At 51.7% G+C, this 14,622-nt stretch overlaps 1 protein-coding gene across 2 annotated transcripts; it reads right to left on the bottom strand.

Moving 5' to 3' along the window:
- Positions 1-5,151: 5,151 nt before the first annotated feature.
- Positions 5,152-12,026, bottom strand: BMP4 (bone morphogenetic protein 4). Of its 2 annotated transcripts, none has more exons than XM_045566977.1 (4): positions 11,714-12,026; positions 8,540-8,664; positions 7,069-7,448; positions 5,152-6,119 (listed from the first exon to the last, which is right to left on the bottom strand). In XM_045566977.1, the coding sequence occupies exons 3-4, from the start codon at positions 7,439-7,441 to the stop codon at positions 5,263-5,265; spliced, it is 1,230 nt and encodes a 409-aa protein (XP_045422933.1). In that variant the 5' UTR covers positions 7,442-7,448; positions 8,540-8,664; positions 11,714-12,026; the 3' UTR covers positions 5,152-5,262. The 2 variants fall into 2 exon arrangements, with proteins under 2 accessions (XP_045422933.1, XP_045422936.1); XM_045566980.1 differs by having other exon boundaries at positions 7,069-7,395; positions 11,714-11,986.
- Between the last annotated feature and the right edge of the window lie 2,596 nt (positions 12,027-14,622).

The following is a 14,622-nucleotide window of genomic DNA, read 5'->3' as shown; positions in this document are numbered from 1 at the left end:
AAATTCTCTCTCTCTCTCTCTCTCTTTCTTCCTCTAATGTACAGATCTTTGGCCTCTTCGCCCAGGGTCCAACCTCAGAAGCAAACTGCTTTGAAAACCGAATGACAAGGATTAAAAGATTAAATCAGCATGAAGCTTGAGTTGAACACATTTGTACATTTTCTTAACTAATCCTGGGCAACTACATGCAGGATGGAGTCAGTTGCTGGTACCACAGGGAAAGAGAAATATTTACAGGGTTAAATAATCAAGTCCAAAGTTTAAAATCTCAATCAGTGTGCTGTGGACCCTTTAGAGACCTATCTGCTGGCAAGGGCTTCAGTTAATAAAACTGAAGAAAAAAAACATATCGCTAAAGTAATGGTAATGACACTATGTGAAATGAATCTACTTGCACCTTGTTCTATGGGGTTTAAGGATTTGGGGTGGGGGGACTTGTCATTTTTAAATATTTTTGTAGAAATCAAGTTATACAAAGTTGAGAGATCAATGAGATCTTTTCTTCAGAAAATGTGGCAAAACTGAAAGCTGGACTTAAGAAATTCTCATTAGTAACACAACTCAGCAAATTATTGTTCCATCTTGTCTTCTTTTTCTCAGATTTCACATTTTTGAAGTAAACATTTCTGAATCCTATAGTATTATATTTTCTGAATTGTTTGTTCTGAACAGCATACTATACAGCATTTATATTTTCATTCAGGGTTTTTAGAGAATACTTTGAAGAGAGAGAAAAAGCAGAGACAATGGGAACTTGCTTCAGTTAATACCTTAAGTAAAGTGACCCACGAATGGTAATTTCAAATGGCATCCTCAGTGAAAAAATATTTTAATTTCTTTTTCTAGGATTGACTAAACATTGCACACCTTGAACTTTTGACTTCTTTTTCAAAATTTCTGTGTGTGAGTTGTTTTTTTGTTTTTTAACATCAGAGCAATCCAATATTTTTCCTAAAACCAGCCACTTTTCTCCACTGGTGAGCATTGCAGTTCCCACTGTTTATTTATTCTGCCATTAGGTGCTGAATGCATGGGGAAATGGGACCCTTGCAATCCCACCCGGACCACAGTTCTCACCACTCTGAATTTAATTTCCAGTTACAGTTTTCAGAACTGTGCTAGTCTGTATCACACGGTGAGCCTGAATAACTGCATCAGTTCTAATTTGGCAGTCCACCAGTTATCCTAGATTCCTCTAGGGACTACTAATAACCTTTTGATTCTCAGGTACTGTAAGGGCACCAACGTTTCATTTGCATTATTCTTTTCATTTTAAAAAAGAGAATGAGTGAATAGTAAAAATTTGCTCTGTGTTGAAGCAAAAGTAGCTTCGGAGACAAATAGTTCAGAGACCTGGGCCTCAGATAAGCTGTATTCTCCTGACTCACCTTCGGAGGGGGAGTGGGGCGGGCGCTGTGAGTCCCTGGGCCAGAGGCCCCGCGGAGGTCAACTGAGGCGCTGTCATTTTGTGTCACGGGCTTGGCATCTCATTTTTGAAAGAAATCAGCCAACTCTGCTCTCACAAACCCTGCGCCTCTCCTATTCTCCTCTCTCACCCGACGTTTGGGGAAGGGGGCGAAGGGGGGACTCGGGGGGGACCGTGGTAGCAGTTCAGCCAGGGCTCTGTGTGTCCTCTGGTGGTGGGACTGGGGTGGGGGCTGAGAAAGCGGTTCGACCTTCAGGGCCTGCCTGCACGTCCGCCCCTCAGCCAGGGGGTGTGTTCCCCGCCCGCCCACGCCGCGCATGCTCCCGCGGAGTCGCTCCAACACGCGGGCCCCCTGGGCGCTTGGCGACAGGAGGGCCTCGCTCCCCGAACCCCGCTCTCTACTCGGCACAGAAAAGCCCTGAAGGCCTAGCCCCCTCTCACACCCCTCCACCCTGTGAGCCTTCCCCCCACGACTCCACGCTTCTGCTCGGCCGTTTGACCCCATTTCACGTGAAATATGCGGGCGACCGGCCTGAGGACCAGCGTGCGCTAATCAGATCCGTCTGTCTTTGCAGAGCTTCCCCTGAGCGCCGGGGCCCCGAGGGCGGATGAGCGGGAAGGGTCGGCAGTTCGGGTGGGGGGGCCCTGAAATCTGCGGGCAGAGCGGGAGGGGGCGCGGGGAGGCCGCCCGCGGAGCGGCTCCTGCGCGCCGCCGCCAGGTGCGCTGTCCCCGCTGGTCCCCCGCGGGGAGGACGCCCCCTGCTGCCCCCGCCGCCGCCCGGCCGGGGACGCCAGGAGCAGGCGGGAGGCGGAGCCTCTAGGGCCGGATCTTGAGGTCCGTCCAAGGCCGGGGGATTACTGGGGTCTGCCGGCGCCCAGCCCGCGCCCGGCCCTCTCAGTGTGGCGCTGCCCGGCGGCAAAGGGGGTGGTGGGACCCAGCGCGGTCGAGACAGAAAACAAAGTCAGCAGGTCACCTGGCAGGTTCTGAGCGAATTATGCAACGAAAGCCAGCCGGGAATGTTTGATGCGTTCTCCCCGCCCCCCTGTCCCTTTTTTTGACTTAAGCTCCTAGGAAGCTGGTTCCAGTTTAAGGGTTGGGCAGGGAGCGACCAAGTAGCTCCTCTGATGTGGTTACAACTGTGCTGAACTCCTCAAGGGCGATCCTCCCTCTCCATCTTTCTTTAAGTAATGAGAACATTACTCTGGGGGAAAAAATATGAAGTGGGGAAAATGGCAGGCTTGATCCAAAACCAGCGCTGAGAATCACCCTACAACCTCCACGAGGCGGTGGGCAAAAACAGTAACTACTAAAACCTAAATTTAATAATCACACACGTCCAGTTCCTCCCTGAACCTCAAGACTACAGTTTTCTAACAGAATTCAAAGAGTTAAAGCTGGCCATAGCTCGTTTTCTATGCTAACATTTGTGGCATTAGGACTATTTTGTTAACTAGGTATATGCAATTCACAGAATTTCACGGTAAATTCCCCAGACCAAATATTTGGCTGAACAAATAAACAACATTATCCATTCCTGAAAGTAAGCCAGTAGAAGGAGGGGGAGGACGGCCCGGGGGAGTGGTTGCTAGAAAGTGACCTGAACTGGACAGCCACAGGGCTCAGTACTCACCCTAGGATAATTTGTCCAAGTGTCGGAGATCTACTGGTTCCTTTTCAGTGACATGGACATTTCAGAAAGTTTCTGGAAATCGGGCAAAACAAAACGAGGCCCCCTGAGGGGAACCCATAATGGGTTTCCCTAAATGATTTATTTGAGCTCCATACCATTAATCAAAGGGGCAGCGACCTGGGGGGCTGGAGGAGGGGGCCAGGATCCCTCTTTGCGGGGAGTTTTGGAGGAACTGTGGAGTCTTGCTGCCTTTGCCTGGGGCTCTGATCTCCTCTCTCCACCTGCGCTCTCCAGGGAGCTGGGGCTTTGGCAACTACCCCACTTCTATTTTTATTGGTTTCCACTAAGCTGCTCCTTTTGGAGGAGTATAGGACTTCAGTAATTAAAAACAAAAATGAATCTTGCTTCACCCACCCCACCCCACCCCACCCCCAAGAGCATATGCAAGAGTGTGTGTACAAGAATGCAAGGAGTGCACACACACACAGAGAAAAAAAACACAAATGCCAGGGGTGGGCACACACATTCTCTTGGAGTGCATGCATGCCACTAGCAACAGCAACACTATCACTCATACCTACACCTCCATGATGGAGAAGTGCACTATCAGCCTTCCCCACACAGACTGTACCAAGATACCTACTGCCTTTGCCCCAAATCCATCCAGGCGGAGGCAGAGAAAACACACATATAAGAAATGAGCCTGAGCAGGCTAAGATTCAGAGTTTTAGTTGTTGATGTCAAATAAGAACAAGCAAAGGCCTCTCCTCTGGTTTTCTTAATTCCCACACCCATACCATTCCAGAAAGCCATTTCTCTGCCTGCTGGCACCCCTTAACTGAGGGACACCCCTCCACCCAAACAGCTTAAGCATCATTTTATTTTTTTTTTGCTTTGGCCCAAAATTGAGATTTCTCTTTTAAAAAAAAAAAAAACTCTAACAACATCAGATCCACCAGCTCCAGGGAAGGGGAGTCAGCACAGAGAGAAAAGTAGAGTGTAGAACACTTGCATAGTGCCTACTTAGAAATCCTGACCCTTTAGTATCTGACCCTGTTGTCAACCCCTACTCAGCTCAATCTGTTGAGATTTTGAACTTGATGAAGGTCTTTATGTGGTGAATAGAGGAAAAGGAAAAAAGTTAAGAAACAAAGGAGAAATTCTACCATGTGGTATATTAAAATAGTAGTCATCAACCTTTCTGAAGTTAGGGCACATTATTTATTTTATTAGGTAAAACCCACTTCTCAAAAACAAAACAAAAACAGCAACAAAAAACAGTGTGTGTTTGTAATCCCAGCTACTCCAGAGGCCAAGACAGGAGGACCCCTTGAGCCCAGGAATTCAAGACCAACCTGGGCAACTTAGCAAGACCCTCATCTCAAAAAAAAAAAAAAAAAAAACTCGTTTGGAAAAAAAAAAAACCACGCATACATACATACATAATATGTTTGTATGCAAATGAGTTTTGGTTTGAAAATACCACATTGGTGCCTGTAATAACTGGAGACAGCCTAAGGTATCATAAAAGCAGAGGTGGGAATCACTTTTCTAGAGTTGAGACTACTTCATCACACTTAGCTTTGACACACCTCTTAACAGGTGAGCAAAACCAGAAGATATACAAGGAGCCCAAAACTGAGTCTTTAATCTGACCTACTCCTTTCATCCCACTGTTTCTCCAAGGCATGTGTCATCCAGATGGGAGAGGATGCTGCGTCCTTGTTAACATTAAATAGAAATGGAAAACAATCTATGCTGGCAATTACCATCTCTCTCCATCAGTTTACTTCCTTACCCTACAATGTAGCCACCTCCAGTTACCACCCTCTGACTTCGTCCAGCCTCCATCCCACCTCAACAGAAAAGAAACCTCATTCAAGATAGAACTGAAGGAAAAGAGGAAGGATTAAAGAGGAAAAGGCCGTAGTTTACCTTTAAAATAATGACTCATTTTATTTTTTTCTCTTAATATGTAGTTATAAATATATTTTGTCAAAATATATGATCAATATGGTCAAAACATTTGCACGTAAAGTCATAAATAAGGTCAAGGTGAATGTTTAGGTTTTTTTCCTTTTTTTTTCTTTAAAGATAGAAGTCCAGCTATAAGGAAGCAGTCTGTGTAGTGTGTGGGTGAGTGGATGGGAACGTGTGTGTGTTTGTGTGTGTGTGTATCTGTCTATCCTCAAGGACTGCCTGATCTCAGCGGCACCCACATCCCTCTACTACCATCTCTTGATAATTTTTCAGTACCACCTTGTCATACTCATCCAGATACAGCATGGAGATGGCACTCAGTTCAGTGGGCACACAACAGGCTTTGGGGATACTGGAATTGACAGAGTTAACCAGGGTCTGCACAATGGCATGGTTGGTTGAGTTGAGGTGGTCAGCCAGTGGAAAGGGACAGTCCCCGTGGCAGTAGAAGGCCTGGTAGCCTGGTGGGGCCACAATCCAGTCATTCCAGCCCACGTCGCTGAAGTCCACATAGAGCGAGTGGCGCCGGCAGTTCTTATTCTTCTTCCGGGCCCGCTGTGGGTGATGCTTAGGGCTACGCTTGGCCCTCTGGCGTCGGGTCAAGGCATGGCCCCGGCCATCATGGCCAAAGGTGACCAGGAGGGGCCGGAGCTGGGCCCAATTCCCACTCCCTTGAGGTAACGATCGGCTAATCCTGACATGCTGGCCCTGATGGGTCCGTGTCTGATGGAGGTGAGTCACCTCAATGGCCAGCCCATAGTTTGGCTGCTTCTCCCGGGTCCAGCGAAGGACCGCAGGGCTCACATCAAAAGTTTCCCACCGTGTCACATTGTGGTGGACCAGTCTCGTGTCCAGTAGTCGTGTGATGAGGTGCCCAGGCACCACTTCTGCTGGGGGTTTCATAACCTCATAAATGTTTACACGGTGGAAGCCCTGCTCCCAATCAGGGCCCTGGTCCACCTGTTCCCGGAAGAGCCGAAGCTCTGCAGAGGAGATCACCTCGTTCTCTGGGATGCTGCTGAGGTTAAAGAGGAAACGAAAAGCAGAGTTTTCGCTGGTCCCTGGGATGTTCTCCAGATGTTCTAGGCACAGTTGGAAAGAGAGGGGAAAAGAAAAAGCACGTGAACTTTTTTCAGAGATAGAAAAGTCAAGAGACAGGTCAGAGTTGGACAATGAATAGTGAATTCTGCTCATGTGTAGTGGAAACTTATTGGGGGAATAAGTATGCCTTTTAATTTGAAGGAGCAGATAAGTGGGGCAGCTAAACCAGCAAAACGTAGCTAGCATTTGTCAAGCACCAAAGACAAAAAGTATCTCCCAACCTCCTTTCTATGTCTAATAATTTCCATGTGTCAACTCCTTTACTCCACCACCATCAGACTCCCCTTTTAAATCCCCTGCTTGGCTTTGTGTACACAGTTTTCTTTACAAGTGGTTGTAAAGAAAAAGAGGGGCCAACAGAACACAGGCAGGAGGAAACATGCACACAACTACCCTCTCCCTCTTCCACTATCAAGCATGTTACTAAACATTTCCCCAGCGATCTTGGAAACACAGAGCATGCCTTGTTGATCATGTTACAGAGGGGAAAATAAATTCCAACACAGTAATGATGCTGGTGGATTAATAACTCAGATTTACTTTGGAAAAGAAACATCCGCTAGGAAACATTCAGATCGGATTACAAGGCCCCTATTGAATAAACCCGACAAACACACAGCTGTAATATTAAATTCAGTAGGTGCTTTTGAAAAAAAGGGCAGCAAACCCGGCAGAAAAGGCTTTGATATAGCAAAAACACGCTGCTGGGGCTAACCCACGTCTGAGTGGTGTCATTCCCCTTCTCCTGAACCCCTCCCCCTCTGTCTCCAAAAAGTAAGTTCAGTGGCAGCTCTGAAAATTCTTGGAGGTAAGCAGCTCTGTTCCCTAGCCTCCTGGATTGGGGCTTTGATGTAACCCGAACTCGGCTTCCACTACTCCTCCAGGCAGCCCTAGGAGACCTCCCCCACCCACACTGGGGCAGGGACTGACCTTCGTGGTGGAAGCTCCTCACGGTGTTCGCCCGGCTGGCCGGGCGCTCAGGATACTCCAGACCAGTGCCATGGATCTGCTCTTCCTCCTCCTCCTCCCCAGACTGGAGCCGGTAAAGATCCCGCATGTAATCCGGAATGACAGCGCTCTTGCTAGGCTGCGGGCGGCGGCGCAGCCCGAACATCTGCAGAAGTGTCGCCTCGAAGTCCCGCAGGAGCTCATGGCTCTGCTCTGAGCGGCGTCCTCCCGCGTGGCCCTGAATCTCGGCGACTTTTTTCTTCCCCGTCTCAGGTATCAAACTAGCATGGCTCGCGCCTCCTAGCAGGACTTGGCATAATAAAACGACCATCAGCATTCGGTTACCAGGAATCATGGTGTCTCTGGGGAGGGGGAGGGGGTAGAAGGTTAAAGAATAAATAAACACCAATAAATAGAGAGAAACAGAGATGTCTCTGCATATGCATATATAGGACTAGAAATGGAGGGTCAAGATGTAAAACAGGTCAGGAAGATCAGGTTTGTGTCTTCTCCCTAGCACACCCCCCCACCGCCACCACCGGCTGCAGCCATGCAGGGCCTGAAAGTAAAAATTGCCCTGTAATTACTTGGTCTAACTTGTTTACAGTCAAATAACCCCAAATCAGATAGCCTCCATCCTGTTAATCTTTTTTTGTCCCAACTGCTATCTGAGCCATGATCTCAGCGTGGCTTCTTCAAGGATAAACAGTTAACATTGAGAAGGTAGAAAAGGGTGGGGGAGGGAGAGTTAAAATGCCCTCGCCTCCACTTCAGACCTTCAGCTTCTCCCCCTCTTCCTCCACCCCCTCCCCACCCGCTTCCTCCGCCCTCCGAACCCAACTTCCACAACTTCCAGCTGGTCTGGAGCCGGAGGGAGGGAAGGCGAGAAACTGGGGCAGGGCGAAGACAGAGGGCGGCAGGCTCCAGAGGCCGAGAAGGTGGTCTGGGGGGTGACCAGGTGGCTTGACGGTTAGTTTATTGTGGCCGATGAGTTTGAAATGTTCGGCCAAAGTGCTCTGATCGTGCCGCTCGCTCCCTCCCAGGGAAGGGGTGGGGGGCGATTCCGGAGCGACCTCTGTGAGTTTTGACAAGAGGCTGGGAACGCGCCACGGAGGCACTGGGCGCTCCCCAAGCAAGTGGGGCAGGGGAAGGGAGTGGTTAGCCCTCAAGGTACAGCCCCGGGCTGCCGATCTTTCACTTCTTTAGCCCCCTCGCGCTCCCCTTTCTTGCAACGCACCCGATCTGAGAGGGCGAGTGGGAGCAAGCAGCGCTTTAAAAGGAACCGGCACGCCTCGAGCGCCCCGGCTGCCGGGCCAAGAAGGAGCGACAGCGCTGCCAGAGCGCGGGGCACGGACGCTAGAAGGGAGGTCCGACGGGAGGGACAGACGGCGAGCAGGGTGGGGAGGGCAGAGTGAATTCCCGGGTGAGGGAGAAGGAAGAGGTGTCTACTCACTGACAGAAAACAAGGCATATAATAACAGTCCATGATTCTTGACAGCCAATCTTGAACAAACTTGCTAGAAAGGCTCAGAGAAGCTGCAGCAGTGCGTTGCTCGGGATGGCACTACGGAATGGCTCCTAAAATGAATATTTGAATATAATGAGACTCCAGCGCAGACGGGCTCTGTTTTTCTTCCAGCCCCTCCGAGTCACGTGAACGCAGAGGCCCCTCCCCGCGGCGGGCGGCGAAAGGGCCCACGGGCCCTCCCCTGCCCCGCGCCCCCCCGCCCGCTCGGCCCGCCCCCTCCGTGCTGGGCCAACCTCTGCGCCCGCCGCCCGAGCCTCCGCGGCCCGGGAGGAGCCCCCGGCGGCGCTCCGCAGAGCCCTCGGCCAGTGCCTGGCCGCTGGGGCGCTCATCGCCTCCGGAGAACCCAGGTCTCGCTTCTTCTACCTGCAGCGCGCGGTTAGTCCGGTCCGGACCTCACGCCAGACCGCCTGACACTGGAGTATCTGGGCGCACCATGGGGGCCGAGCTTTGCACCTCGAATCCGGCTCAAGTGGGGCCAGGGGCGGCGGGGAGTCTTTGCTGCCCAAAGCCTCACCACCAAGAGTCACTTAAAAACGAAAGCGCTAAGGGACCCCGCACACGCACACATGCACTCCGCCACTCCTCCCCAGGGTCTTCGCAAGGCCAATATCGTTCCCAGCGACAGCCAGTCACCCCTGGTGAACGCCTGCGAGTGCTCAGATGGGCAGGGCAGCCGATTTAGCTCTCAGGCAAAAGCTGCAGACCCTGTCACGCACGGGGCCGGGCGAGGGGGTGTTGGGGGGGTGTTTGGTGTGGGAAAGTGAGAGGGAGCGGCTGCTACAGTAATTTCTCCGGTTCCATTACGAGAATCCCCGCACCGCGGCGACCGCTGTGTCCCCCATCCCCAGCAAAACATCCCCAGAGAGCCGGTCGGCGGGGCCGTTCAAGGCAGAGGGGCGGACACGGGGGCTCACGGCTCCCGGCAGATTCAGAAAGAGGCGTCGCGGCAGCAAAGGCGCATCACATTTTTCAGGTCTTAATGTCGCCGAGGTTTTACAACTCCCGACCCGGCGCAGAAAGGAAATCCCCCCACGTTCCCAGGAGTCGAGGAAACTGTGAACAGCTTTCGGCCCGCGCTCGACCTCTGCGTCTGCGTCTCTCTCCCTCTCTCTCCCCGCCCCAGCTTGGCTTATTTTTTAAACCACCACACTCCTCCCCCCGCCACTTCCTTCCCCCACCCCCTTCCTCCTTTGCACCAGCTGCAAAGTCGCAGCAAATATTCCTTGAAGAATTTTGCCAACCCACAGCTCAAGCAATTACTGGGATGTCCTGACTCTAATCGAAGATGCCGCCCGCGTGGGTTGCTCAGCGCAAGGGCCTGTTCGAAAACCTGATCCGGCGCATCTCTGCGTTCAGCCAGGGCCGCCGCCGGGCCACTTCGGTGGCCCGAGCCCTAAGACTCCTGCCCTAAAGCCCACTCCACCCGGCCTCCCTTTTCCTGAGGCTGCTCCCAGTTCCTGCCTTGGGTCGCTTTGGAGCTCGAGGGCTCGGATTGTCCGCCCCACCCTCCACACATGAACTTGGTTTAGAGAAAGAGGAGTCAAAGGATCGAGCAGCTCAGCCCACCCTCCCGGCCGCTGCTGCCCGGCGCCGCCTGACACCGCGGGGTCAGGGTGCGGAGGCTGCCGGCGCCCATGCGCGACTGTCGGCGCCCCGCGAGGGCCGCGCGTCTTTTTGAGCGGCTTTCGCCTTTCCCGGTCCCGCGCCACCGCTGGGGCAGACTGCGAAAGGGCTAGGAAGAGCAAGGGTTTTTTGAGACGCCAGAAGCCCTAAAAAGTCCACGTGAGGGGAGCTACAGGGTGGGATAAGCACACGGGGACAAGCCGGTGCCCACAGGGGAAGAGACAGTAGCAGGGGCGGGCTCTCGGGATCCCGGGACAATCCTCGACCCCTAGGAATCTCCCAGGGCTGTGGCGGGAGCGCTCGCTGCGCTAACACAGAGCGGATAGGGGAAGAGAGGGGTGTGTTTCAATATCGGATTCAGTAGGATTCGTCTCTAATCACGTTTTTCTTCTAATTTTTTAATTAAAAAGATAAATGACAAAAGAACTTTCAACTCCAGAACTTTTTCTTGGGGGGGGGCAGGAATGCAACTCTGGGCGGTTGTCCTTCATGAGCCTACCCGACTCTTCTCCCAACGCCGAAGTTTGTTTAGAGGTAGCCTCAGTTTACCAACTACGCGTCTTTTGGGGTTTTCACGTCTCACACAGCCTTCACCTTATACACTGCGATCCTGGCAAACCATCAGCCTCCGCGGTGCCCAGGAAGTGTCAGAGGCTCCGGGTCCAACTCCCGCTGAAAGGGTCTGCTGGGACCCGGGAATCCCGGGATCCTTTCCCGTCGGTTCGGGGCTGGGAGGGCCCGGAACAGCCGGGCGTCCGCCGTGCGTCCCGCCAGCGACTCCCCACAGGACACGACAGGGCAGAAAGATGAGTCCTAGGAGCCCCTGCCACCCTGGCCATCGTCCCTACAGACTCTACACCATGAAATGATAAGAGAGGCTCCTCGGGTTCCGCAAGTAGACGAAAATAGCTCGTGGAGAAGGCGCGTCCTGCAGCTGCGGATCGCAAGCTCTCAGGGGCGCCCCGCCAGCTAGGGGCCAGGCTGGGCGACACTCCCCTCGACCCAGCCTCTGGAGTGGCGCGCTCGCCAGACGGCCTCAGGACTGCGCTCCGCACAGCGGGACGGGCCCCGGCTAGGTGTTCTCTCCCACCTCGCTGTCCCTCAGCCCCCTCACTCTCTCCGGGCCCCAGAGGCGTCTCTCTCCGTCCTCTCCCTGCCCGTCCGTCCGGGGATCGCAACCGCCAGCCTGCGGGCAACACGTTCAGCTCGACACCCACAGTCTTTCCCGCCTCTCCTGCCCGCACCTCCCAAAGGTGGAAATCGCCCAAGGACCGCAGGACCGAGAAGGCCTGGGCAGAGGCAGTAGCAGATATGGAAGTGTCTTTCAGCGACAGCATCCCCACCTCCAGCACCACCGTTGGAAAAAAAATTAGGCCACCTTTTGCCTCAGCGACAGTCTGAGGCCCCAGGTTCTGCCCCCAAGGATGCTCCCTGGCCCCCTCTGCCTGGCGCCCCTCGCCAGGTAGCTTGGCTCACCATAGGTCCCTGCAGTAGCGGGCTCGCCAGCAGCAGTTCCCGGGGACCTCTGAGCGGCTGCAGTGAACCTGGGCGAGGGCCGGGGACTGGGGCGCTGCAGGCTCGAGACGGCTCGGACGGGAATCCCATCAGGGACAGAGGCGATCCTCAGCCCGAGCAGCAGCGGCGTGTCAGGCTCCAGTCCCTCTGCTCCGTCGCCAAACTCACCTAGCTTCCGGGCCGGGCTCAGCGCTCCTTCCCTCCCTCCCTCCCGCTCTGCCCTCTTGCATCTTCTCCTTCCTCCTCTTTCCCTCCCTCTCTTTCTTTCTTTCCTTCCTCCTCCTCTTCCCCAGCAGCCCCTCCCTTCTTCCCTCCTCCCTTGCTCGCCTCCCTTTCTGCGGATGGGAGCCCCGCCCACATCCTCCCATGCAGCCGCCAGGCCTCGCCTCGCAGGCCCGGGTCCCGGAAGCCCGGGCAGCGCCGGAGCCCGCAGCTGCTGCCGGGCTGGGACGCCGCTGCCTCCAGCTCTGGGAGGCGGCCGGGGCTCACCTGGGCACCACGTGCAGAGGTACTAGAAAGCATGCACCGACTAGTCGCCGTACCTTCCAAAAATACCCATGGGAGTCTGGGCTTCCCTGAGTTTAGAGTAACTGCTGCCCAAACTGATGATTAAAACACTGAGTAATCACCATTTACCCGGAGTAATTAGAGATAATGAAACACCTCTAAAATCAGGTTATGGAGAAAGGAGCTGTTGGATTGGTTTAAAGGGTGGCCTTCCATAAACTGTTAAAGGATTTCCAAACGTTGAGAAACAGGCTGTGTGCAGAGCTGTATGCCTGAAAGGGATACCTCTTGGGCTGTTAAAAGGTGACTTTGCTTCCAAAACATTTTTTAAAGTGCGTTTTGTGGAAAGCCTTGGTGATGACCCTCTGAAAGAGGACCCTAGTAAAACAAGCTGGTTCCCCTCCTCCCCCCAGGCCTAACCTTTTTGAAGACAGAGGTGGCCTGCAGACAGGCTAGGGGCATGTATTTTTCAGTTAGAAACATCTGTTTATAGCTCAGAAGCCCTCTTAAGATCTGCCACAGCAATTTTTGTTGTTGTTGATTTTTTAATTTGCGGTGTACCTAAAAATCCTTCACCTTTGACCTTCCAAGGAGATAACAACAGGAGCAACAATCTTTTAGGCCACCGGGAGACAAGGAAAGATGCCCTTTGGTCTGTTTTTAAAGGAAGAAGGGGGATGAGGAATTGGCCCCTTGGTACAAAAAAGTGCTAGTAATCATATTAGCAGGAAGGTGGAATGTGGTGGCTTTTAAACCTTCCCAAACAGGAATTGATTTCTCACACTGCCTCTCATGGACCTGTGAGAGCTATCAGCCTCATCTCTGTTACAAACAAGGAAGGGGAAGGACAGCCAGGTTACAAGGACTTGCCCAAAGCCCTGAAGTAAATCACAGCCTCTGCTCTGGAGCTAAAGCTTCAGGGCGGGGTTGAGGCTTCCAGCCTGGGCTCCAGGTAGCCAGGGCCGTGCTAGAGAACTAAGCATTTCCTGTCCTGGATTTCTTTCCCTGGGACAGACATTACATTTCACTGTCTCAGCAAAGCATTTAAGTCTTTACTTAAACAGATATTGGCCCAGGGTAGCTCATCTATAAAAACTTTACATTTACACACTGTCAATATTTAAACAACAGGAACTACTTCCTGTGGGGAACACAGATCACAAAGAGTGGGAAGCACGTGAGATCAGAGAAACAACTGCTAGAGCAAGGCCACAGCATGCTGCCATCTTTTCCAGGCCTGGCGAGGTCTTTTCGCCCAATAACAAATAAAACAACACAAACCAGCTATGTGGCTTTGAACAAGTCCTTTCATTCCTATGAGTCTTAGTTTTCTCATCTGCAGAATGAAAGGATTGGGCCAGTTCATCTCCATGCTGCCTTTCAATGTGAAAATGGTTTGATTATATTATTGTAATTTTAGCAAACACCCACCTTCTTTCATTTTAAATCACTCCTCTAAGAACCTCTGATTAAAACATGGCAGGGCAGTAACAACACCCTGAAAAGATGACTGAAAATATGCCTCCAGCTTTCAACATAGTCAAAATCACAATTAATTATTAAAACTAACAACAAAATTAAAACTCCATTAAATAGTTACCTAATGTCCCTCCTGCAGCATCAGGCAATGTGCTCCTTTAGCATGCTGCCTGATGTAAGGACAGATTAAATGCTCACAGAGCCTCCAAAATCAATCACTATTGTTATAATCATTAACAAATGTGTTCCTTAATATTTAAACTCAGAAACTACTATAATATATGCCGTGATTAAAAGCAGGATTTTATTTTATTTTAAAATACCCTGTAGTTTTGTTTTGTTTTGTTTTTTTATCACAAATATTTTTGGATGACAGCTATGATCTCGTTTTGCTGAAGTCCAGACGATAAAGTGGCCATTGGCCCACTTATAAGTCTGTGAAATGCACAGTCCAGGAGTTTCCAGTTAGGCCACTCGACATACCTTGTTTACACCCGGATATGAATCTTCAGATATGTGGCGGGAGAACGCAGCTCCAGTTCTCTTGGGACAGCTTATCTCCCCGCCTTTTAGATGGGTGCAAACCATCTTTTTACCCACTTCTCTTCTCCTCTTTTTCCCTTCACTTACGCCAAAGAACAAATTACTTGTTGGTTAGAGAGCTAAGTCAATCACAGCCTATTGATCAGAGTTGGTGAGGGGAGTCAGTCCAGTTCTTTTGCCCATCTCCAGCTTACCTGTGAATCTTGGTGTTTGCATAGAACATGATAGAGATGGACCAAATGAAACTGGACCCTTAAAGCATATAGATTAAGAAGGGAAACCCGTCATAATTCAGGAGCAACTATTACTCCTCTGCTGCTACTGTTGAATGAAGGACATTT

Source organism: Lemur catta, chromosome 1, assembly GCF_020740605.2.
Source record: "Lemur catta isolate mLemCat1 chromosome 1, mLemCat1.pri, whole genome shotgun sequence".
Lineage (NCBI taxonomy): Eukaryota > Metazoa > Chordata > Mammalia > Primates > Lemuridae > Lemur > Lemur catta.
Note: the sequence above shows the minus strand (reverse complement) of the source record. Positions and strands in the feature narration are given on the sequence as shown.